The sequence below is a fragment of the Parasteatoda tepidariorum genome, chromosome 3 (assembly GCF_982258835.1).
Source record: "Parasteatoda tepidariorum strain Cologne lab strain chromosome 3, Ptep-v5.0, whole genome shotgun sequence".
Taxonomy (NCBI): Eukaryota; Metazoa; Arthropoda; class Arachnida; order Araneae; family Theridiidae; genus Parasteatoda; species Parasteatoda tepidariorum.
The window spans coordinates 77,513,639-77,541,002 of NC_141757.1; the positions used below are offsets into that span (position 1 = coordinate 77,513,639).

Below are 27,364 nucleotides of genomic sequence, written 5' to 3' on the forward strand. Positions count from 1 at the left end.
AAACAAATACTTCCAACGAGAAATGCTAAAAAACATTTGTCAATGCTTTGTTGTCACTTTTATGTCACGTGCATATACTGTATATGCTTACTCAATGCTTAACTAGTAATGGAACTTGATACTTTAAAGCATGTTGTGTGCTAATATAGGTTATTTATATTCAGGACATTTGTTTGTTTTCGTATTACTTGTGCTCTCGCGAAGTAATAGTCTGCAACACTATAATACATTATAAGAATGTAATATTGCATTAATAAAAAAAAACGAAACAAAATATTTTAAATCTCTAAAAACTCTTAAATACTGTATTTTCAACAATATTCATCATTTAAAAAAATCATTTACTTTGAAAAAGCATCCATTTCTTATGATTGACAAATTGACCCCAAATGGTAGTTTTAGGTAAGTCCGAAATCCGGCCGCTCTAGTGTTAAAAGCGATTTTAACTGAGTCGACTCCAGACTTTTTAACTGACTGACTGACTTTTTTAGTCACACAGACTACTCCAATAAGTATCCAGTAAACAATCTAACTAGAAGCAAGTGACGAAGCAATATTATGGGGAAATGCAAGTAAAAGAACTGACTTTTAATTTTCTGAGGACTATTTTAAGAGTTTAAATTACTCATATATACACGTCTATATTTGTCTGAAAAAGTGGCATTCCTGGTTTGTAACTCCATCTAGTTTGCAGTACACTATTAGCTTGTTTTCAATAATTTTTGAACTGTACGCACATTTTTGTTTTGGAAGTACCCAGTGAGTGAAACTTCTATTTTAAGAGGGTTTCAAGTATTATAAGGTTTTAAGGGAAATTTTCATACCATTAACGCGTTGAGAGCGACGCTAATTTTACATGACTTGTCTTTCTGGACACGGTAAATAACTACAAACTGAATTTGCAAATATTAGACGGATTTTGCTTTTTTTTTAAATGGTTTATCATGACATATCTGACAAAAGTGGTGAATTATATAAACCTGCGAATTGTTTAAAAATAGTGGGGAATAGAAATATACTAAATTGAATTTATTAAACCAAGAATCACAATAATTAATTAAACTTTGAATACATTTTCTGCAATTCCATAAAAGAGTGTAAATTTTATAGTTCTACATCATGTTATACGCTGTCAGTCAGCTGTTCTTCGTGGCCTATGTGAAAGGTCAGTGTCAGTAAGCAGTGGCAGACGCAGCCTAAATGTAATTTCAGTGTCAGCCACCGGTGATTGACGTGGACTAATTGTAATTTCAGTGTCAGCCACCGGTGGCTGACGCGGCCTAAATGGAAAGTCCTGTGTCAGCCACTGATGGCTGAAGCGGGGCTCAACGTGTTAATTACAGTTAAAATGTTCGATTTCCCTAGGCATATTATTCATTATGTTTCTCTAGAATATTATTATGTAAGATTCATTCATATTATTTCATGGATATTCCCAATAAATAGGGGTTGGCACTGAGCGTGATAGGCCAGATGGGTGTTAAGAACTGGTATTGGCCCTTGGACCCTGTTTTATAACGCATAACTATGCCTCCCAAAATTTAATAGAGGAGGTATATAGTAATATTCTAAAATAAAATAATGTTACCAGAACCAGTTTCTGAAGCTTTTTACTCAAAATTGCTCCTCAAATAAAAACAAAATGATTAAGCTTAGCTAAGATAACAATTATACTAAAATCCTTTTCCTTGCAGAAATTTTCTAACTGAAATATTATTTTTTCTTTATTTCAATAAATGATTTTAATAAAAGTGAAAATATATTTTAGGCTTTGGAAATGGTAGGCTACCTTAGCAAAGAATTTTTGAACATACTCAATGATATAGATTGGATGGATAGCGAAACTAAAAAACTAGCTAAAGAAAAGGTTTGTAATTTTCAGAAATTTTTATTAAAAACTTAATTTTTGAATGAATTAATTATTCTACTGTTGATTGTCGATTTTTTTAAAAAAAAAAACTGAGTTAAATGAAGAAGAGAAAAAGGAAACAGATTACTTTCATACATAAAAAGTTCATTTAAGGCAAATCGCCCCACCCATTTGAACCCAAACAGCAGAGAAGAAAAACATAAATTCTATATTTTATTTCAAAAACGGAAATTTTGCTTCCACTATTTAAGCCTCTTATAAATTCGAGGTCATTCATACTTTTTCTACATAACAGTAGGCAATAACCAAAAGACAGCCAGTTTACCGTTCGCTGCAAAAGTTTCTACCAATGCCGATGCCGAAAATTAGAGACTTCCCTTTTTGTCTGCTCCTAATTGTCCAAATTTTATGAAATTCGGTTCAGGGCATATTTTTTTTCTAATGCTGAATCGAATAAAGTAAAAAAATTATGCATGCATCTTTAGAAAAAGCACGTCTTTGTTGAAATAAGCATATTCCGTCACGGTTTTAAGCTGCAATACATATTTTAGGACATTTTTTTGATATATTGTTATAGCATTTTACAGAATGAAAACCCAATCAACCAATTCAAAAGTAATAAGGGTGATTCATCTTTTTGCCGATTGTTTATCTTTGTGGTTTTTCCAATGATGTTACTGACGTTTCTGTTATTTCTACGGCTTGCCACATGGTTTCTAAAATCCTGACACCGTCAGCATCATATTTGGTACGATCGACCATGGTTGGTAAAGTCCTTCTGTTGTCCAGAAATACCTATTTTAACCGTTATTTCCAATATATTATTGTGACACGTGAAACTGAATTCACACATTCAAGTTATTACCGTTTGACGTACTTGATTTGCTTTTATTCCATTGCAAATTATGCACTGTTTTGATCATTGTTTGGTAGTTATTGCTACGAATTACGCTCAGTTTTTAAAATTTAAAAATCTGGATTTCTCTATCACGATGTTATTATGGCGCGCAAAATTTAGAAACTGGAAGAATACTCAAAATTTTTAAAACGAGGGAATCGTTTTTTTTCTTCTTGTTTCATGACCTGAATTCTCTTCTTTAATGAACTTTTTTTGACTTACCCTATGTTCTGTTTAATCTTTTTGATTTGCTTAAATTAATTTTTTTTCCAATTTTTATTTTATTTTTTTATTTTTGTAGATTTAAAATATTTGGCTATTAATTCTTATAAATTGCTGTCAAAATCCATCGTCTTATGCTTGTGCATTCAAATGTGTTGAGGCTTAAGAAATTTTAGAAACAATAACGACTTTTTATAAAGAAAAAAACTTTGTATTGTAGTAACCATGTTACGGTTTCCGAATTTTACACTTATGTATTATCGCTGATGTAGAAAAATGTTAAAAAATAAAAACATCACATTCACATGCTGGAAATATTGAATGAAAGGATTACATACTACAACATTGATTTATTTTTTTGAGAAAAGCATTAAATGAAATTATGATTTAATTTTAAAATTACAAAAAATACGTTATTGCTATATTTGTAAGACATCGATTAATTGGATAAACATTTTTCACTTCAAAACTATACAAATTTCGCTCGAAAATATACAAATTTCGCTTCAAAAATATTTAAGTGCTCAAAAACAGGCACTTATTTTTAAAATTGCCAACGGAAAATGGAAAAAAAAGGTTACAAACAGAACTGAAAACAAAACTAGAAAAAACCATGCTTGTCGAGAGTGAAAAAAGTTATAATACAGATTTTTCTTTCTCTCGGCTACTGTGGTTTTTCGTAGCTTTTTTTTTCTAGTCTTGTTTCTCACATTTTTTTTTTTCATTTTACGTAAACAACATTACGTTTTTATTTCAAGTTACTTTTGTTATTTATGTCTGGCAAGTCTTGAATATGGGCATCTGTTTTTGAGAGCTTGAAACATGTCGACTGTTATTTCCAATTTGTATATTTTTGAAGCAAATGAAATTTTTAAATAAAATAATATCTTATCACTTCAGTTTCATTGGTTTATTTATTTAATAACAATGATTTCTTTTCGATGAGCTGAAATTAACTGATATCAAGAAATTTTTTTATTCCAGTTTTAGGGCTGCAAAATTGTCCTTTTATTTACTTATTAAATTTTAAACTGATAACATTTCTTTTACTTATTTTAGAAATTTTCTTTCAGAAAGGCAATTGTTCCATAGTATATTGTGATCTTAACCATTCTTGCCTTTTTTTTAATCTTATGAGTAACATTTAAGTACAAATCTTCAAAAAAAAATTTGAATTCCCTCATGATTTTACAGATTAATAAAAATATTTTTGTCACTGTGGTACTAAGTAGGGACTTTAAAGTGCAATGAAGTACTATGTTGTTGTTTTTTTATCTTGTTTCCATTTGATCGTTCTTGAAAATTAAAGACTTGTCAAATTATTTGAATAAATTAATCTTTTATACAATTTTCATTGAATGACATATTGCAGGTGAACTCCATTACTCCTTATATAGGTTATCCCCAAGAGCTGTTAAACGATTCAATTGTTTCGGATTATTATAAAGCAGTAAGTACATTTAATAAAAACAAAAACAAAAAATTATGTGAACTATTTAAATACTCAAATGTAATTATGGGTTATAATGTGCATCTATTTTTTTTCAGTTAACAGTTGCAAATGAAAACTACTTTAGCAATGTTTTGAATATTAAAAAGTGGAAAGTTGATGAGGAAGTTTCAAAATTGAGAAAGCCATTTATAAAGAAAGAGTGAGTAACGGCTTCTCATGCTGAAATAAAAGCCAAAATTTGAGAACAAAATCTTATTATACACTAGCAATAGTGTGAACAAATTATCGTTTAAATATTTAAGCAACTGGGCAAAAATGTGTTAACTATGTGTTAAAATATTATAAAAATAATTTTTGAAAAATAATTTTTTTAAAACAATACGAAATTAATAAATTGAGCATAAGAGTTCCAACAAAATTAAATAATTTAGCGTTCACTTTATGAATTATTTATTTTACTTAAATAATATAGTGATATTACTTTTTATAAATATTCTGTTAAAATAATGTAAAATTATTAACTAGATCCATGATATTTCAAAAAAATCAGATCATTTAACGGTCATTGCATAAAATATCAAGTTGAAATAACTATATCATAAAAACAATTTTTAAAAAAAGAATTCTGGAAAAATATTGCTAAATTAATAAGTTAAGCTAAGTTAATCCAAATCTTTCAATAATAATAAAATTTATGAGTTTAGCCTTTGCTAAACAATATAATCAGTCTTATTTAAATATGTACACTTTTTTTGTAAAGTTTGTTTTCAGTCGCTTAAGCTATTATATATTATTCGGATTATTTATTAAGTTTAATTTAGAAAGCTAAATTAACTATGACTAATGAATATATAGTCTTGTTTATTTAAATTAGCTAATTTTTAAAATATTTGCAACTGAGAATTAAAAATAAGCACATGATTCAACATATTTAAAATTAATTCTTAAATCTACGTTTTGTGATGTTTTTTACTAATTTTAAAAGCCTATATATATGCATTCTCGTTAATTTTTGAATTGCCAAAAGAATTAGGAATGCTTTGATTTTAATATACCACTACAGTAAACAGAATTGAATTTTTTTATTTTAAAACTATTGCTGAACAGCAGACCCAATTATGAGTTTACGCCTACCAATGTTCAACTGCGTATCCTGATATTTTTGAACCCATTCCAGAAGACAAGGAAACTCTTGGATCAAGTATTGGGAGAAATTTGCCTTAGTGGAACACGTTTTGTTGGAACTAACCCGCATTTGCGTCACACGGAGAAGAAAAACACGAAAACCTCTCACGATTAGCCCGACGGCACCCATGATATAACTATTACGGATCTATCATTGATTCCCTGAGCCACACGGCTCTCTCAATTCTCCAGAATTCAATTGTTTGTCTCTCCAGAATTGTCAATTTTTATCCTAAAACATTTGTGTTCATTTCGCATGGAATATGTGAACATGATGGGTTCGCATATTCCAAGTTCGTATATTCCACGTGTATATAACTTCGTTAAACATACATGGCATGTTTCATGTATATGATTGATCTTTTATACACGATTGAATAAAAGATTGAAAAAAAAAACTTGAAACCTAGAAATAACAAAATAAGTACATAAATGTTATTTCAAATTTCTTAAAGTTATCTTTTACAATTGCTGTCCCAAATAATAAAATGTTCATAAGAAAAATATTCTAGTGATTTTGAAACTGAACTGATTTATGATACTGATTTAGAAACCACTTAGTTATTTCCAAAATAAATGCAAACAAATTGTTCAGTTCATTTAAGAAAATGGTTGCTTACACAGGGTTTTTACTAATTGTAAGGTCACTAATTTTCCTCTGAAGCAAATACTTTGAACCGGTTAAAATCGGAGGACCTGGGAACGATTCCACTAGGCTTGAAGCTTCCACTTTATCAAAAGCTCAAAACGCACTACGCTAAGACTTACTAAGTCTACAATGGAAACTTTTCTAGTGATAAAAATTGTTTTAAGATGATTGTTTATTGGGACGCCAAGTTTTCCGGTAGCATGAAGAATTTTTGTAAAGGTTATGAAGATGGCGGCAATGAAGTTCATTCTGGAAGGCAATCAACTGTGAGAATCTAAAGAGTATGACTGTTAAAGGTCCAACAGCTCCACAGTCCTGTCATGGCTTCATTGAACTGCTTGTAGAAAACTCTTATAAAAGAACATGACTTCGGGATAATTGACTGAGTGAAAAGACTATTGCACCAATGAATTAAAAAGGACATTTCAGGAAAAGGCCCACCTTATTTTGTTTCGATGTGTGTTAACAAATTGGAACAATAAAGGATTTTATTGGACTCACTAACATAAATTTTCATATTCTTTTGTTGAAATTTGCAAAATCTCAATGGCTTAAAGCTTCTGCTTATGATATCAAAAGCTCAAAAAGCTGTACTTTGTATTCTTTATTTATTTCACAAATATTGCAGCTGCTATGAGGGTGACTGTAAAAAATTTTAATTAGATAAGGGACAAATGATTGTTAAAAATTTTGTAATGGAAGTTAGTCAAATTAGCTTATCATAGAATGCTACAAAAGAGGCGCGTGTTTTATCGAGAATACTTAATATGGAAACACACTTTATTGTCCATGCGTAATGAGAATGAATATTTTTGTTAATAAAAACGATAGAAATATGCGTGTTTTATTCAAACGTATTCGATACGTGTCTTTTTTATTGGACGCAATAAGCATTTTTTTACGCATTGGAGATAGGTTTATCATCAAACGCAATTTAGGAATGTGATTTTTATTTAAACGCAAGAAAGACGACTACCTTTTCATTCAAACTCAATGGAATTATGCAACTACTTAACCCACCCTAGCGATTAAAGAAGATTCAACCACATCATATTGTTATCATAAACGGCGATTTTATTCTTACATAATTTTCTAACGTTCATTTGGAGATATTCTGCTAAAATGTTTAGTAAACGCACTTAAAATTAATGAGAAAATAGTTAAGAGTTTTGCATGGGAACAAGAACAACCGTTTTTTCTCTTTTAGTTTTCTTCACAGCAATAAGGAAATTAACTATAAGAGTTCATATTTCGCAGAAGCTATTCAGAAATCGTTTAAATAACATTTGTTAAAATATTAAATTTTTCATAATTTCTTACTGACTAGTTGTGGTTCAATATTGTTTTTATTATTTTGACAGGTGGAAAGCGCATGCAGACATAGCGATGGTCAACGCTTTTTTCAACTTCTTTGAAAACACAATAGGTAATAATTTATCTCTTTATTTTAAACGAGGACTCGTCTTAACTGCACAGAACTTATACACATCATTAATCGCTTCTTTCAGATTTTCCAGCCGGAATATTGCAAAATGCCTTTTTCAATAAAGACAGACCAACGTAAGTAACAAATAATGATTTCAAGTCATCAGCCTTTTATTTATATATCCTCATTGTTATTTAGATTTTTTTTCTATTGAGACGTCTATAAAAACCTGTTTGTACATCCATTACAAACAGCGATTTAATTCATTGATCACGACTGACTAAACTTTAGGAGACAAACATTGATAACTATTATTACTACGTTTTTGTTAACTCACTTAACTGGTTTTTAGTATGAAACATTGCAATCGAAATTTCGACTACTCAGAAAAAATTCAGAGCTTCAGATTTATGTTGTTGTGCCACTTGCCAACTCAGCAATTCAGCTTGAGAATCAAGCAGATATTTAAAGCAAAAAGTGCGTTTCTTGTTTTTCCGTGGCGCCATCTACTACCAAGAATACGGACAAACGTCACAGCCCATTTTACAAGGCGTGCACATTCACACATCATCCATCCACAGATCGTAATTTTGGTCTGAAACAGAGCACGATCAAACGATCAATCTCCGATCCAGAACCCCCAGAGGTATGATTCGTTATGGAAACATGGAGGACATTGTGCGGGTAACATATTTAGCGTGCTCCAGTCAACATTTTGTACACGGGGGGACACTGGCAGGGATCAAACACGAGACCCCTTGTGGATGGGCCCAGCACCCTACCAATCAAGCTTTCCCGGCCCTCTACATCTCTTCTAATGCCTAACGAGACAACATAAATTTCAGTTGTTTCTTGTGTGCTGCACGAAAATTTATCGTGCGTAGGGCACCTCCACTTAGTGCTCTCACCACACCTAGAACTGCTTCCACAGTTCTTTTCGGATTGCTTTGCAACACATGTTTACTTTTTTGCGCATTGAATACTTCTGAATTCTTTTTCGAGTTTTATAGGAGATAATGTTATAAGAACATTAAAAATACAATTTATAATTACGTAATTTGAAATAAGTTACGTTAACATTAATATTTTAAAACCATTTTGTGATATTTGCTTCATACAAGGTGTTTTGCAATAATCAAGTTTAATATGTATTTTAATCTGAATCCTTATCATAAATGAAGTAAAAATAACTATACACTTTAGAAATCACAAAGCAATATTTTTTTCTTTAAAAAAAAGCTATCGATATGTACGAATACCTAGTTAGTTATGGATACATTTGAACTTTCTTGATTGTCGGCGATTATTTGAAACACTCCTTAGTTTTTTCAAACAATCAAACTGTTTTATCGTTAGATTTTTATTTGTAATTTTCCACTCCGAAATATTAGTGACCTTTAATGTGTAAACATTTTGACTTCAATTTAGAAAATATTTTCAATGACTGCCGTTTCGAAACAAGTAGCATGTAAAGTTTATGAAAATTAACCATTAAAGAGGCATTTATTATGAAGTGCTGATCTGTGCTATTAAATTAACTGATTTTTTTTGTTTACAGTTATATGAATTTTGGTGCTATCGGCTACGTTATTGGACATGAAATTACACATGGATTTGATGACATGGGTAAATGAATCGAGATTTAAACATTTAATATTCATAAAGTGTTATCATAACAACACATTAAAAGTGTATCATTTATTTTTACTCAGGCAAACAGTTTGACAAAGAAGGCAACAATGTAAATTGGTGGGATCAAGCTACTATTGACAATTTTAATGAAAAAGCAAATTGCATCATTTACCAATATGGAAACTACACCACCGAAAATGGCCTCTCAGTAAACTTTCTATTTGTTTTTTTTTTTTTTTTAAATGAATGTAAAAGATATCTGATACACAACAACATTAAATTTAGTCAAAAACTACTAACATCAAATTTTAAATTGTCAACTTTGCGTACAAAATTTCTCTAGTCTCTTTAACTACAGACAGCAATTCATTTGTCAGTTTTGAGGTATTTGCATTTAAAATTTTGAAATTTGTATTCAATTTTAAAATTTGCATTTAAAATTTAAGTCAGTTGTAAGGTTTTTTCTTAACTCAAACTGGTTAAACCCGTGATCTTTGACTGCACTAAGAAAGAAAATCTAGTCTAACTTCTCCTAATGCATTACGTCTTGAGATTTAAAATAGTCTTCACTGTGGAGCATTTTGTGCAATAGTGTATGGCAGCTTCCTATAAGTTTGCCATTGTTAAAGCATTCCTAGTTTTTAATAGTACCAATCAGTTTAACCGTTGAAGCTCGTATTAATCGATTTAATTTTCTTTTCTTTAAATTTTTTCGCTTAGAAAACGACATTCTGCTTGGTGAACTTAATTTTTTGAACGCGTTTTTAATCAACCAAGTGTCAATAAAGTTCTACTTAATTATAAAATGTTCAATATTTTTAGATCCTAACAATAACTTAACGTTTTGCACGTCGCTCTAAATTTAAAGGAATAATATTGCCTATAATAAAATCCGAAGCTAAAATTTTAACACATTACATAGTAAATGATCAACAATTCGTAGAGAATCCAGTATTTAGTCCTTATTTTCTTCAGCGGAAAAAAATCTGAACATATTATGCCGATTTCACTTCGGAGATATAAGTTGCAGTAATTTTTTGTCCTTATTCAGCAAAGGGCACCGTAAGAAAAAGTGTGTGCTGTTAAAAAACTTGTTCATCCTGATTTAAAATGTAAGGAGTAAGCGAGAGTAAGATTTGACCCAACTTCAAGTGTTTTCATTTGTAACCGCTACTTCTGTAAATTTAAAGTTTGAGAAATAAAAAATAAAAAAAAGAAATACTGAAGAAATAAAAGTTGAGACCACTATAAGCTAGTTCCAATTTTTCAGCTGTCCACTAGTCCACTATCAAAGTATAAAACAATGTTATTTAAATGGTAGTTCAAAACTGTTCACTATATATCCCAAGTTCATTATAGCGGTGTTCGTCTGAATATATATACCATTTCTTTGATGAATAAAGGATAGAAATGTACACACCTGGTTAAAACTATTTGTATTAAAACATTATATATGACTAAGAATAAATTAAAAAAATTTATCTTGCTCGTTGCAAAATAAAAATTTCGCAGTCTATAGTGTTTATAATTATTCTTGTTCCGTCAACCTATGTTTACAATGTGATAAATGCTAAATTACAAGTTGTATTCATATCTAAATAATTAGGTAAATGGAATCACCACACAAGGAGAAAATATTGCAGACAATGGAGGTATGAAAGAGGCATATCGAGTAAGAATTTTTTTTAGTATTTTAAATTGCAGGTTTTTAACGAGTAATTGATTGCTAAAAAAACTACTGAAATTTTTTTCATTAAATTTCTTAAGGAATCTTAACTCAAGTTTTTGAACTTAAAAATTTAGAATTAAATAAAACAGCTGCAAAACCCAAGGCAAAAATAGAAACATATCAATAACTACTATGATTGTTAAATATTATGATACACCAATAACTAATATGAGTAATAACTATTTGGTGGGCCGGAATAGCCTGGTTGGCAGGCGTTGGACTCTTATTCGTAAGAACGAGAATTCAAACCCAGCCTGTCGAAGAATCCCCTTGTATTAAATAGTTATTTTTGCACATTAAATTTGTCAGGGTCACTAAGCCTTTCAAGTTCCCATAGCAAATCAATACCTCTAGGGGTACTGATCCAGGAGTTCCCTTTCTTCTTGATTAGGTTCAGAGTAACAAGGCTACGGTGTTGAACATTTGGTAACCGTAAATTCAAATTAGGGTCAGCTGTTCAACAATGATTATAGAATAACCCTTTGATGAGATATTATAGGTTAGGGGGAAGTCATTTGTTGTGCTATTTCTTATTCGAAAGCATAAAAAAATACAAATTATGTATTTGTCGCCCCAGGTTCAAATCCAAACTATTGCTGGTTGATACGAAATCTACTCCCGACTAGCACCGATCATATCGCTGATGTAAGAAATCCTTGGTACTAAATGAGAGTCATGGATTAAAATCCCCATGCCTTCAGGCTTACCATGTTAGGCTTCCGTGGATTTCTCTCTCCATTTAACCCAAATGCAGTCAAATGAAGGTAGTTCCTTTATCTTCTTGGTTGCGTTCACAGTAACAAGTACCTTATAATAAGCTGAAAGGATTCAGGGAACAGAACTTCTCTGTGAGGAAGCTGACGATTGAATACTGGCGAGGGCTAATTGATTTGTATATCGCTCTTAGCTTTCAACAACCATATAGCTGACTTAAAGTATCCCCATTGGAATACAGGTCATGAGTTAGAGCCTCCTTGACGTCAAGCTAACCGTGGGAAGTTTTCGGGTTTTTCCCCTCCTTGCAACAGTAATGTTGGTTCAGTTGCATCAAAAAAATCCTCTGAAAAGGCGAGCTTGCTCGAATTCTCGTTCCAGAATTTCACATGTGTTTTGATTTTGCCTGAAAACTGTAGTTATGGAGTCGGAGGTCGGTAATTTAATTGAAATCAGCTACTCCACCTGGGTTACAGTAAAATACTTTATTATATGCAGTGGATAAAGGATCTTGTTAATTTCGTAAATATTTGAAAGATATTTGAAAAATGCCAATATCACTCAAATCATCTAACATTGATAAAAATACCAAAACCATCTACATGCATCAATTCTGCACTGACTATTTCAAATAGTAATTTTTTTTGAAAAACTAAAGGATTATGGCAAATCTGTACCAAGTGATTCGGCACATTGTTTATAAACTTGGAAGAAAGTTAGAGACCATAAGAAAATTGAAGAAATGTAAAGCAATTCATAGTCAGAAATGTCACTTGTGGTGGTTCTCTATTATTGTCTGGTTGTTCATGCTCATTTTAATCGATACTTTGATTTATCGAAACTATCTTAATTTTATATATTTTAATGATTATATATTCAAAATTATATATTCAAATAAGCTAAAAAGTAGTTATTTTATCATATTTTACTGGTTGTGTGAATAAAATAAAGGAGCACTGCAAATTAGTCGCCAAATTAATAAGCACAATGAAACAGTTCTCCCTGGACCTATTCGATTGCATTTTTATAAATAATTGCTAGAAATTTATTATTAGAAAACTTAAAAGTACGGATTCAAATGCGCACGATCAACCTGACTATAGTAAGGTAGCGTCTTTTGCGACGTACTTAAGACATTTCTGACTATGACTTGTGCATTTCTTTATGTTCAACCTTTCCTTCCAAGTCTGTAACAGTTGTTTTAATTTATCCAGTCGATTGTTCATGTGAATTGCATTACTCCTAATCCAATGTAAGTCAAAATTTAAGCTCTATCAAAATAGTGCATGAAAATAAGGACTAAGAAAGTATAATAAGTGAAATAAAATAACGAGTTTTTATTAATTGTTTGTGCTTATTTTATTATTATAAATCATGTGATGTTGATTGTTTCAACATTAAACTCGATTATATTTCGGAAAACTTATATTAATGTGAAACACATTATTTATAGGTGATAATGTATTTACTTGTTTATTTCCCTTTGCTCTCAATTTTTATTATTATTTTCTAGCGTTGTATTTTCTTACGAAAATTATTACTATTACAATTATACTTTAACAATATCTATCTTATGGTTAAACAAATTTAATTTATCAAATAAGATAATAAATTAAACTAGCATTTTTAGAGTACTAGATATAAGGCAAAATTAGAAAATGTTGCTACTAACCAGTAGCTGTATTTTTAACAATGGCCACTTTTCCACAAATTGAAAATTTTGGAAGACTCATAAAAAGCCATTGATATTAATAATAAAAAGCATTTCCTTTAAAGCATTTCTCAAAATAAGGTAAACATTACAAGGTTCATTTCTAAAATGATGATAAATTTTAAAAAGACAAGAGTGAACTAAAGTAATTTTTAGAATATTATAAAATATTCATTATAATTCCATATTTGGTGGAAAAATAAAATTCTTAGAGAAGCATTTTTGATGGGAAAAAAGTTGATTGATTGATATTTTTTTAATCGACATTTGTTTGATTTGATCACCCTGTGGCAGGTGGTAATCGTTAATTTTGCCCTATAGTACTAGGGTTTCCGATTTAGGACAGTATTTTTTGGATGGTGTATAACAGTTAGTAATCCATAAGTGACAGTTCAGTTCGATATTGAGAAACGCATGAAATTAATTACTTGATTCTAGCAATAATGATAAGATATTTGTCAATTATTCCCAAATTTACTATAACTTACTGTTAAAACAATTGATATTATTATCTTTTACAGGCCTATCATGCTTGGGTCAGAGATAATGGTCCAGAGAAGAAATTACCAGGATTAAAATATAGCCCTAGTCAACTTTTTTGGATTAGTTCAGCTAGCGTGAGTGTAAATTATTAGTAATCTTAATTAAATTTAAATTCATTAATCAAAATGTAAAAGTAGTCAAATAGAAGTCAGCTGAATAGTTTTTCTTCCCATCGAAGCAATCGAAAAATTCTACATTAAAAAACTTTTTGCCTCCAATATGGAAATAAATTCAGTGGTTTTTATAAAAAGCGTTCCTACATCACTTATTAAGGTAACAACTAAACCAAAGAAGACACTTAATTCCTGATCCTGAAAAATTGCATCTAATCATAAATTATTAAATAAATTGCTTGTCTTTTTATTCCTTCAATTAGAAATATATATGCATGCATTATATAGATGTATAATATATCTTATACAAAAAAAATATTTTTAGTTACGTTTAAAGGTACAAGGAAAAGATACTAAGTTTTATTTTAAAATTACTCAATTGTCAAAGATTTAAAAGCATGCTGGAAATCGTTTGCAAACGCTGAAATAATTTTTTTCTGTCATGTCTTTAGAAAGATAGTTTTATATAGAAAATGTATTTTGTAAAAATACATGATTTACATTTACATACATGTACCTTTACAGTTCTTAGTAATTTTGTCTTGTGACTGCCAAAGATATCGTCGTTTATCAAAGATATAGTTTTATCAAGAATATCTTTGTTTATCAAAGATCATCTCAAATCATTTTCTACGAAATTCTGATCCTTTCATCGTTCTTTGTAAGTTTTCGTCCCAATCAAGATTTTCATCAAAAAACTGGTCTATGTATATTTAGATGCAGATTATATTATTAGTCAGGGAGATAATTTTATAAGGATTTGGTCTAGTTTATAATTATTGCTCTTTTTATATTTAGGTTTGGTGTGCAAACTATAGACCAGAGCAACTGAAACTAATGATTTTATCTGACCCTCACAGTCCAGGTGAATTCAGGTAAATTTGACCATATTTTCCCAAAATTCAACATTATATCGATCTATCTATGAAATATCTGAAATGCCCCTGACTTCGAAAAGATATAGTTAAGGCAAGAGGGAGCTCGACCCCCCCCCCCCCCCCGAAGTAAGAGAGCGTTTAATGTCTTGGAAGACCACTTTGGAGACCGCATTTTGTCTCTGTGGTACACAAAGTCAGCACATGGCTGACGTGGGATTCACATGGCCGCCATATTCTCCAGATCTGAACATATGTTACCCGTTTTTGGGGGTATATTAAAGACAATGTGATCAGAAATAACTCCTACGCCATTGCTAAGATGAAATCTGAAATTTAGAAGGTCATCGACAGCATCAATGTTCAGACATTTCAGCGGATCATGCAAGATTTTGCTATTCGTCTGTACCACATCATAACTAACAATGGCATACTTATTGAACACGTCATGACCTAATCCGAATATCTGTTGTGACGTTTGCATGTTGAATGAAGTTTGTGCACTCAGTAGTATAATAGTAGTGCTCAGTAGTTTAATTTACGTTTTATTTCATAGAATCCAATTTCCAAAATTTGCGTAGCAAAACCTTTGGTTTTAGTATGTACAGTGTGCAAAAAAAAATTAACAGACCACCCTGAACTACTTTTGATCTAATATTCGAATTTTCGCTTTCTAGGACTCGAGTTTAAAGGTTCAATGGGGTGACCTCAAATATGCTTTTAATTAGTGCAGACTATATTTTAAGTTAATAAATCAGACACAAAAGCGTACTTTCTCTGAATAAACATACTTTTTTTTCGACTGATTTGGATTCTTCATCCCCAAAATATAGGGGTTAACTGAAATCTGAGAAAAAGGGTCCTAATAGTTCGATCAGGAGAGGCGTCCGAAGTTTGGACCCTTTAATGTTAATACAATGTTTTGCATATTTCTCCATATCGAGAGAAAATTTTAATTAATATTTAGAGAAATTGTTTGATTATTATAAACAAAAATAATAAAAAATAATAAGTGTTTTTTCAAAGATGTTTTTCGCTTGAAATTATCTTTGGAGAAACGAATTTTATAATTATGTGCAAAAAATTTACAATTTGTTTAAATGGTTCTCGAGATATGACGAAATAAGGCAAGAGTAGAATAAACATTAAAGGATTCGAACTTAGAACGGCTCTCCTGACCAATTATTAGGACCATATTTCGCAGATTGTGACTTCTCCCTATGTTTTGGATGTTTGAAATCCGAATCCGACGAAAGAACGGTCTGTTTATTCCGAGAAAGTTCATTTTTTTGATTTCGTGACTCAAAATATCGTCCGTATCAATTAATTAGCATAATTCAGGTCATACCCTCAAACCATTACGATTGAGTCAAAAAAGCAAAGATCCGATCATTAGATCAAAAGTTATTTAGGATGGTCCTTTTTTTATTTTGCGTACTGTGCATGGATTTTATTCTATAAGCATCTATTTTTTTGAGTATTTTGTCTACAACGTTGCAATTCAATTTATACTCAATGTAAATAAAATAGTCTTGTCTAGGTTAATAAATTTCCCCACTCTCCACATTTCTCCCCCTCTACATTGTCATGATTTCGGTTAAATCTTGCGTTTTTCCAAGAAAGGTTTTTCTAACTTCTTACTGAAACTTACCGTCTTGTTAAAAATAAACAAGATATGCCAAAACCACAATTGCGCTGAGAGGAAAAGTTGGAAAATCACATAACCTTGAGACGACTAGTTTATTTACATAGAGTATAGTGACATAGCTATGTCTAAAACTTCCAAAAACTATCATGTCACAATTTTGATATATTTTTCTTGAAACACTTGGTATGAAATACTATATTTGTTTCCAAATAAAATTCCATGAATATTATTTAATTTCAGAGTGAATGGGCCAATGTCCAACTTAAAAGAGTTTTCCGCAGCATTTGCATGTGGCACTGAAACTAAGATGAATCCTGATCATAAATGTCAAGTTTGGTAAAAAAAATCCAGTGACACCTGATTCAAAAACTAATTTATTTGAAGCGTAAGTGCCTTGGTTGATACAGCAATTAACAAAAATATTTTATACTTGCTTGTTCCTTGTTATATTATTGATTAAATATCAAAATACCAAGTTTGATTTTTTTTAAATATTGTATAAAGAAATGTACATAGATGAAATAATAAAATAATATAAACAATTTTTGCAAGTATAAATATTCTTTTCTTTCTTTTTTTTCTTCTTCTTTCTTTATTTTCATATCCAAATATGCATTGTCTGATGGATAAGAATTTAGTGCCCTAAGCCGTCGCTACTGACTAAAATTGGAGATATTTAAGCTAGTAATTCGCTGCAAATTAATTAACATAAATGTTTAAGTTAAACAAAGTTTAGTTCAAAATGACTTCTATTTGAGGGACGAAGCGTCAATATTCATATCCATGTGGAATAATTTGAGTAAAATATATGGGGTTTTCTTTGTATGGTTTGAATTATATATGGTTTTGCTCGTGCACATGACACTTGCTTCTCTTTTTTCTAATTTAACCCTGATTTATATTTAATTTAACACTGAAGATCCACTTAACAATTCATGAATGCCTACCTAAATTCTCTTCTAAAATCGAAAACTACTCAGATACAAAATTATTAGCTGAAGGGGTAAGTAACAAATAAATATATATCAAAACATATCGCGTACAAGGCAAAGACAGCGAGTGATACTACACAAAGAGATGTAGGGGTTTTGTCGCAAGCAGTTTCGATGACGGTTACAGTTACAATGAATATTAATGATTTCGAAATTGTGGTTCAGTTGACATAGTTCAATGATGCCCTTTAGTGAGGCTTCTGATAATCTTTTTCTGAAACTTATAGTTTCGTAAATATTAGTTCTATTGATTTCATTTTTATTCTATTGTGTTTAGAGTAAAATATATCCAAGAGATAATGCTTCGCTTGCATAGATATTAATCAATCATATTACAAGGCATAAGTACAAAGTTTTGAATCTGAGACATAAAAACTTCAATAATATTTAAACTTCAGACCCACTAACTTTCTCTTTATTTCATTTGGTTCAGCGTAAAAAACAAATACATAAAAAGCAGTACTTCTATTTGCTTAGTAAAAAATTTCAAAAATATTAAATTGTATTTTTAATACATACAACTTCAGTAATCTCTAATCTTATTATATTATCAATTTAAGTTTCATCTCAGTCAATTAAATGTAGATATATACATTAAGCACAAAATACCTCACTTATAGTAATGGTTTGGTTTTCCGCTTCACCTCAGAATATGTAAAATAATCATTACTCTCTTGATGTTCAAGCCCAATTTGTGAAAAAATTCTTATGTGTATTCCTATATATCTAAAATTAGTTTACAAAATAACATAAAAATTGTTCATTACATTGTAAATTCTTTTTTATAACTCAAATTAGCAGATCAGTGTAATCGGTGGAGTTTTTTTGACGTACCTTATTAATGCAACTTTGGCTAAATTGGGCAAACCCAGGTGAACTTTAGCATTTATTTTAAGGGAACGGGAGAGTTATGGCCGTCAAGGCAAATTTTATAAATCATCTATTGATGCGCATTGTTTAATCATTAGACATACGGCCGGGATTGCCTGCTCGGTAGGGCGCTGGGCCCATGTCCAGGAGTTCGTGGGTTCGATCCCCGCCGGCTGAAGACTCCCCGTGTACTAAATAGCGACTGATGCACGTTAAATCTGTCGAGTCTCGAAGTCCTCCATGTTCCTTGTCCTCAAAGTCCAGGAAGTTCCTTGTCTTCTGGATTGGTTCAAAATTACAAGGCTACGGAGTTGAACATTAGTAGTCGTAAACCCAAAAATTGGGTCGGCTGTTCAACGACGGACATAAATAAATAAATCCTTAGACATAAGTTCAATTTCAATGAACCCAAATTTCATTGATTCTTGTCACAAAATGTAATCTTGATGTTCGGGAACTTTATTTCATTCAATATGAAATACGATTCTCTTGTAAAGGACGTTAGTTACTCACCTCTCTTCCATTCTAGCTGCCCTCCGTCTCTTCTCTCTGCCACCGCAGTTTTTATGTTTTGTTTTTCAATTTTCTATTTTTTTCTATTTTTTGTTGGCCGTTTTTTTTTCTTTCAAATCTGCTTAGTTCATCCCTCACGTGTTAGTTTATCAAAATAATGCTTAACTGATTTGGGCGCTTGAAACATATCGACGTTTCCCATCTTGATTTTTGAAACGGAAGTAATGAACTTCTTCCTTTGAGAAGCATGCTTTTCTGCTGTAGTTTATTGTCATTATTCACTACATAACTCTTTAGTTATAATGGTTTTGCAAGCCGTGTAAATATTTATAAATATTTTTTATAAACATATGTTGCTAAACAAAATGAACATGCGTTTTTATGAACATGCGTTGTGTTAAAATTGCAAATAAATGATAAAAAAAAAACAGTCTTGTTTAAAAGGAGATTGAAATTTAGTTTAAAGTTTTATATGGATGTTTTGAATTACTGTCCAAACTATCTTTTAGACGTTTTAGATCGTCCAAAAGTTAGTATTTCAGAAAATAATAATGACTTGTTATTTTGCGCACTATAAACGTTTAAAATACGCAGAACTATTAAAAATAAAATAACATTTGGGAGCTTTCCCCCAAAAATGCGTGTATCGTCTGCTATTTTTTTCTGAATAATTAAAGAAGATATTCCTGAATAAAAATATTCATTGTCATTATTCTGAGAAATTTGTTGGTTACTTAAATTATTTCAGAAAATGATCCCGTTGACTATATCAATGAAGAAATTAAATAAATTATAAGGAAAAAAGGTTCTCTTTCTACTACTGAAACATTTCGATTTGAGTTTCATAGAATTTCGATTGCAAGAAATTTATTAGTAATTTTTGTAAAGTAAGTTTGACGCATGTTATTTAAGTCAAAATATTATAAATGATACTATCCTAAAAAAAAGCACTAAATTTGTGGAATTTTTTTTTTATCGATAAAAGTTGTTCCAAAAGTACTGTTATAAAATAAATCAGTTTAGTATCTAATTTCACTTTAGAAATTTTATGTCGCTCATCAGTTTTCAAAAAAAAAAACGTGTTTGATTTTTTTACTGATATCTTTTGTCAAAACAAATCCAGTAGTGTTTTTTAAAATGTAAGTAGGTAGCATATTATTCGTTATTAAATGTTTAAGAACATTTTTACTCTACAAAACAGAAGGCAGGTGGAAATGTATCTTATCGAAAGAAATTATTCTATAAGAAGTGCACTCAATCTTGAAAATTAAAACTGAATTCCTGTCTGAATTTTCGATGAGGGAGTTTCATTTTAAAAAAGAAAGCATTTAAATATATCTGATTTAATGATTTGATTGAAATATTTTGTCAAAAAAAAATTTAGTACTTTTTAAAATGTAAGCAGGATGAACTATACACCCATGCATTTTAATTAATGATATATTCAAAGAACAGAATCACTGAGAAATTGAATTCTAAAGTAAAAATTTCACTTGTAGAGTTAACACACACGCATCTTCGAGAATAATATGTAAATTACAGGAAACCATCATATGACGTCCACAGTACGTCACAATGACGAGAGTGTTAGAGAAGAGTGTATGAGCAAATGTAGCATAAAAGAAAAATTGTACACAAGTATTTTGTAAGCCGCTTAGTGCCATAACCAAATATTTATTGCACAGAGGACGTATATGAATGATTTTTTAATTGATTGAATTATCTTCTGCCTGGAACATGGGCGTACTCATGTGGAAGTATCCAAGGAACTCAGAATTCCCCCCAAGATCAGCCCGATAATTCGGTACTCAGAATACCTAGGTATTGAACAGACTTTATTTTCATTGCATGGGTGCCATGCAACGTATTAACCATCATACCATCAACCATGTAATAGTAAGTTTTTGTAAAGGAGATCGTTTTTATAATTGTTCCAGGGATCAAAAATCGTAGTCTTTATTAACGGTATCATACGTACACCATCTTTTTTGTTCTTTTATTTAATAAAATGACTTTATGAATAAGTCACGTTTGTTTTGTTTCTGAACCTTTATTTGGCGAAGTTGGTATTATCCATAATTTGAGGACATGAGTTTATTTGTTATAAGGCACAGAACTGGTGCAAATGTTCTTGTAAAGGCTATGAATGACATTATCCAAAATTATATTTGTTTGGTGAAATTGTTACTCTCCTTTTGCAATGGCGATTAAAATAATGCAATAAAATATGGAAATTAGAAACCTAGTTTACCGCAATCGTTTCGATACAAAATATGACAGTTGATTTCATGTAGAATGTCAAATGCACTTTTCATTTAGTAAAGAGCCAAAACATTAGATTTTCCCTAGCTACATCACCATGATTACAGTAGCAATCAAATTAACACTAGAAAGACGGGAAATTAGTATATACCTATATTGCCTAAAAGCAGTCAAAATGACAGGATTGTGAATGCGTAAATAAATTTGTTTGAAATTAATTTTTAACATTTTTTATATTATTTACAGTTATTTAACAAGTTATTAGTAAATATTAACAATAAAAAAAATTATATGTTGTACAAAAAGTCACAAAATTCTAAGAAATTGTGTCATCATTGTTTTTCTAATTGAAATTAAAAGCAGTCAAAATGACTTCCTTAGGCAATCTAGTGTTAATGATTGAGTAACCTATTTATAAATAAAATCTTCACCTAAATTGTATTTTATATATGATAGTAATTATTATTATAATATATTTTTGGAAAAATGTTATAAATACTCAATTTTAATCACCAATTTTACATAAAGTATTTGATGCAGTAGTTTAGTTTAAAGCTGCACACATTTTATTTTCTAGAAACCGAGTTAAATGGAAGCATGTACTTGTTTTATGATAAATAAATGTTGTATTGAAAAAAAATATTTTATCTTTAAGTTATGATGTTGCCATAACAATTTGGAACAATTCGCTACCGTCATTCATAATCCTTGAATTCGCGTCGAATCCTTTTATCAGTCTTTATGTCGTGTATCTTTTCATTATCTGTCATTTATTTGATTATCTAACCCATATTTGATTACGGACAATCTGAAAAAATACAATAAAACAATGCAGTACAAGTTTACTTACCTCAAATACCTCATGTAGTATGGTAAAATGCTCTGACAGGTATTTCATATGTAGCACATGCGATATCATTTAAATATATTTTCGGTGCAGATTGCATATTTTTTTTCTTTTTTTAAATAAGAAGAATATAAATAAGAAGAACCGAAATATGTTTAGTTCCTCGCCAAGAGAGCAGTTTCATTCATCCAAATTTATCGGAATGTAAGTATGCTTAATTTTTTTTAAATTTAATTTCATACCTAATTATTGATTATATTTTCAAACATAATATTATTTTTAATTTCTTAGCTTAAAACGATTGATATTAAGTTCTCTCTATATAATATACTGAAAAGCTTTGAAACGCAAAGTGTATGTAATGTGAAAAAGGCCATCGTGTTATGAGCAACTAACACCAACGTGCCTCGTCTTGATGCCAACACGTGATGACAAAAACTTAGAAATAGGTTCAAAAGAAAAATCGTCGCAGCTGCCAACGAATTTATTACATTTTTCCCAAAGCCGCTATCCAATTTCACTTTAGTTTCGTGGCTAAATGTGGCAATTAGATGTTCAGTACGTCTAAAATGGCGATGAGCGATCAACCAAGACTTCGTTAACCTTGCACATACAACATTACTTTATTAAACTCCTTCACCATGCATGATAATGTGTACAGCCAAAAGAAAATATATCATCTTGAATAACTTTAGTTCTATTGGTTGGATTTTATCACTCTAAAAAGTAATTTTATGGCTTCAAAAGGTTAATCTTCGACTTACCTATCGAATTATGGCATCGAGCACAAAAAAAAACACGTACAAAATATACCTTTTTTAATGAATCTGGATTAATGACCATCAAAATATCTAGGAGGTAGTCACAATCAGAAAAATATTATTCCATTTGTTTATTCATGTGAGTAGTTGAAAGTTAGGTCACTTAATGTTAATTTCACTTTCTTCATTTTTCAAAACTTTTGCACTTACTTATAAAATTTGTTTACCCAAAGATAATTTTCTGGAAAAAATAATTTCTAATTATTATTTATATTTAGCTGTTATTTTACTTAATAATAGCTGAAATAGTTTTATAGTGCATTGCAAGGCATAAAAATTCTTACATCATTTTGAACTAGTAAATTTTAAACACGTCAGAATCTACAGAATGAAAAAAAGCGCTTCCCTGGATCGCAAACTCCGTGTTTATGCGTACTTATCAGAGATGTTATATGAGTGTGTCGCACTAAGATCACGTCAGTATGATCTTGGGTATATAAGAAAGGCTAGTTTTATATGTGATAGATTGAGCCATAAAAAGAGAATCACTTGATCACGTATAAGTAATCACGGTCTTGCAGGGTAAAATGAGTTAGTAATAAAATTCATGAGTTCAAAATTTCAAAAATGTCGCATATAAAATGTTTTTCTCAAGAACTATTTGACCGACTTCGTTCAAATTTTAATTTAACTTATAACATTATTAAAACGAGAATCAGTTATAAGAGACAGTATGAACTTTGGGGAGAATTATTATGAGTCAACAAAAACTAAAATATAAAACAAAAACATTTGAAATATCGAAATTAGATTATTAATTTGAGTACAATTTATGAATCAAATGACAAACTAACACACTCCACCGTTAACTTTCTTAAATTTAAGTATTAGAGTTCCATGTAAAACTTAAACATTCCACAGTAAGCTGTTTTTATTTATAAAGAAGTATGCAAATTTTTATTTTTTCCAGGAACTCGATATGCGGGAATCGTCACATGAAATTAGAAAGAACATTATACTTCTTTCTATTAGCATCTCTTTTGATGACTTTGACAATACCAGCTGTCTTTGGCCACAACTACCGAAAAAAAATAGGTAAGCTCTTAGTATTAAAAAAAAAGTTCAATTTTACCTTTTTTTAACTATTTCAAAGCATGAAATTGTTGTATATTATTAAAGATGTAGAAGAATACTGCTTTTTCAGTCATTTTGCACTGTTAACGTCAGTTTTGTTAATTTCTGAAATGTAGCCAATGGAATTTTTAAAAGAAATACTTTGAAACAAAGGATCGACGCAGCAGAAATAAAGATTTTGATCCAACAAGCACCCTATCGCAAAAATTGAAGAAATTTTAGAACCACCATCTATTGTATGTTTCATATCGTAGAGAAATTGAGAAAATAACAAATTTTGATATATAAACGTTAGATAAAATATTTAATAAGGAAAATATGCTGCCCTTATTATTTGGCGTGAGTTATATTAAGGTAACGAAGGTGACCAGATGTTCTCAAAACTTGAGGACAGACCTCGACTTTCATTAATTGTCCATAAAACTTTCAAGCTCTTTGAGGGCAGAAATACATTTGAGGGCAGATTTAAGTTTTAACATATGTCTTTTTATATGTAGTGAAATATTTCTAAAAAAATCAGAAATGTGCAAGGTTTTTTTTTAAACAATATAGTTTAGTCTTGATGTGAATACAAACGAAAAGCAAAAATCCACCATGCTAAAACTAACAGATTTTGCTGTCGTAGGCTTTAAGACAAGGGGTACGATTGTTCTTATTTCCCTGTGGTGTCATCTATGGTCAAGAATTTGACTTCTACCACACTCATACGTCACACCCGTTTATAAGGCAGACAAATTCATACATCCATTCATTCATCCACTCATCGTAATTTTGATCTGACCCAGACAACGATCAATCTCTAATTCAGTACCTCCAGCGGTATAATGTATTATGGGAATATAAAGAACTTTGTGACCCAACAAGTTTAAAGCGCACCTGTCATCATTTACTACACTTACGGTCTTCTACCAGCTGCATTCGAACTCCCGTTCTCACAAGCAGGAGTCCAGCGCCTTGCCAACCAGGCTATCCGGACCAAACTAACAGATGAAAACGCAATACTCGCCTTAAAATAATTTCAGCAAAAAATAAGCAAATTTTGCTTTAGTAGACTATTATATGATATTTAAAAACTACTCAATAATGAAATCAAGTTTGAGAAGATGTTTCTGCATCTAATATTAGTTATGAATTAAAAGTGGCAATATCAGTCTGGGACTAAATATGATAATCATAAAATGCTTCAAAATAATTTTTAGATACCAGACACTACAAAACATAAAAACATGCACTTGAATATTTTTTTTTATTTATAGAGGAAAAAACGAAATTTTCTAGACCATTAAATCAAGTAATAAGCAAATTTATACATTTTAGTTTGCTTAGCTTTTAAAATTCGGACATCTTCGCAAAAAACATAAACAAAAACAGTAACAAGTTAGTTATTCTTGCTGGGCTAAAGAAGTTTCTTAACAACTATTTTATTTGTCACCTATAAAATTTAATGTGGATTATAGAGAATTGTGGTTCATAGAATTGCGTCTCTGCAAAAACTGAGGGGTAATATCTCTCCCACTATGATGCTGAACAACCCAAAACATTAAGAGAAGAAACAATTGAATTATTTTCTCCTCCGAAACCGTTGGCGAGGTTTGAATATCATCTGTAGATTGTTTACATTAGAATGCATGTTAGCGCGAGTTAGAAGAAATCTTTGACGCAGCTATGCATCAATTAAAATAAAAGAGTCGCGTTGTTTCAGGAATAGAGTGCTCGCCTGCCAAGAAGGTGACCAGGGTTCAAATCCCAACGATTGCTGGTCGATACGAATTCCGCACTTGGCTCGTACCGACCACAGTGCGACGTAATATGTCCTCGGTGGTAGACCGATCATGAATTAGAGTCCCCTTGAAGTCTCGCTCATGAAAGGTTTCCTTGGCTTTCTTCTCCATGTAACGCAAATGCGAGTTAGTTCCATCAAAAAAGTCCTCAACGAAGGAAACTTTCTCCCTATACTTTATTTAGGAGTTTTCTTGTCTCTTGAATCGGGTTCAAAATTACAAGGCTACGGAGTAAAACATTGGTAGTAGGAAATTGAAACTTGGGTTGGCTATTCAACAAAGATGATAAAACAGTAAAATAAAACCAAAATAAAAGGTCGCCGTAAGAACATGTATTTTTAGTTGTGTAATAAGGATATCTATATTTTAATTTTTAAATCTCTGCGAAAATCTATTAAACAATTTTGTCATGCATAATTTTTATTCGCTACAGTTCTGTTAAACCTATTTCGAAGTAGCCTTTATATTCTTTCTGTAATATGCTTAAGTTTTATGTACCAACTAATTTTGTTTTAAGAATTGGTGTATCTATGCTTTCTAAACTATTGATTCTTACTTTCTGCAACGTAAAAATAACTTTATTTCACTCTTAAGTGTATCTTATCTTACTGTAATTATAAATTACAGTAAGATAAGATACACTTAATACTAGGCTACTGAATAGATAGCTGCTAGATATTGAATAGATAGCTACTGATAGGCGACTGAATACAAAAAAATGGTGACGGCTATTTTAAGCCAAGTAATGTAAAAAGAGCATTCTTGGTGTTGTAGAACACTTGGTTGAGCACCACATTGGTGTAAAGTAGTCGTTACCATTTTTAAGGACACTAAAATGTTTTCCACAGTACTTACCTCAAAACCACTCTTGTGAACTAAAGGAAAAAATCATGCGGAAAATCATGCGAATCGAAGTGGAAACACATTTCATTATTTTGTGACCATACAGAACTAAATCGATAGTTTTATTTTTAACAAATTTAAAATTTAAGTAAGAGCAAAAAAGGATTTTTTTAAAAAAGAAAAGGACAAGGTTATTTTATGTTATTGAATTATATTTTTTAGTTCTCAAAATAATTACATTCCTTTAGATTAGAATTTGCCATTAATTTTGTGTTTTATGCGATCTAAGTTAAAATATAGGACAGTAATTTGGTCTAGTTGATTAAACTTTAAAAACTGTAAATAAACGAAAAAAAAAATTATTTTGATATACTATATATTTTTAATTGTGCAAACAGTTCTTAAACAAAATTCCATTTCGCTTTAGGGAACTCATACGGTACAATACAGTACATTTTTGTGAACCTATTCATATTAGAATTGATAAAATGCCTAATGATTTCTTACAGATGCAGTACGAACCACGTTTGTACCCTTAAATTCTCCAAGATTTGAGCAGGAGGCAAATGAAGAAGCCATATGTACAACACCCGGTTGTGTGAGAACAGGTAATTAAAGTTTCAGTTTTACACTTAATCTACACTTAAGACAACTCAGTCGGTCAAGATGTTTTGATACTTGACGAAAAATTTA

The 27,364-nt window shown here is 30.6% G+C and overlaps 2 protein-coding genes across 3 annotated transcripts in view; both read left to right on the forward strand.

Moving 5' to 3' along the window:
• LOC107449479 (neprilysin-2) overlaps positions 1–27,364 on the forward strand; it is a 92,531-nt gene that overhangs the window by 20,862 nt on the left and 44,305 nt on the right. The window contains exons 11-21 of one of the 2 annotated variants that reach the window (XM_087159628.1): positions 1,769–1,867; positions 4,363–4,440; positions 4,539–4,642; positions 7,639–7,703; positions 7,786–7,837; positions 9,262–9,329; positions 9,416–9,543; positions 10,942–11,007; positions 14,011–14,106; positions 14,944–15,020; positions 16,909–17,212. In XM_087159628.1, the coding sequence (XP_087015754.1) occupies positions 1,769–1,867; positions 4,363–4,440; positions 4,539–4,642; positions 7,639–7,703; positions 7,786–7,837; positions 9,262–9,329; positions 9,416–9,543; positions 10,942–11,007; positions 14,011–14,106; positions 14,944–15,020; positions 16,909–17,008 (933 nt within the window). In that variant the 3' untranslated portion in view covers positions 17,009–17,212. Of the gene's footprint in view, positions 1–1,768; positions 1,868–4,362; positions 4,441–4,538; positions 4,643–7,638; positions 7,704–7,785; positions 7,838–9,261; positions 9,330–9,415; positions 9,544–10,941; positions 11,008–14,010; positions 14,107–14,943; positions 15,021–16,908; positions 17,213–27,364 lie in introns of those variants that run through there. The other variant, XM_071181715.2, reaches the window with a different exon arrangement.
• Positions 22,107–27,364, forward strand: part of LOC122270586 (neprilysin-2) — a 40,296-nt gene continuing 35,038 nt past the window's right edge. The window contains exons 1-3 of the mRNA XM_087159629.1: positions 22,107–22,356; positions 23,884–24,008; positions 27,181–27,279. Of these exons, the coding sequence (XP_087015755.1) occupies positions 22,304–22,356; positions 23,884–24,008; positions 27,181–27,279 (277 nt within the window). The 5' untranslated portion in view covers positions 22,107–22,303. The remainder of the gene's footprint in view (positions 22,357–23,883; positions 24,009–27,180; positions 27,280–27,364) is intronic.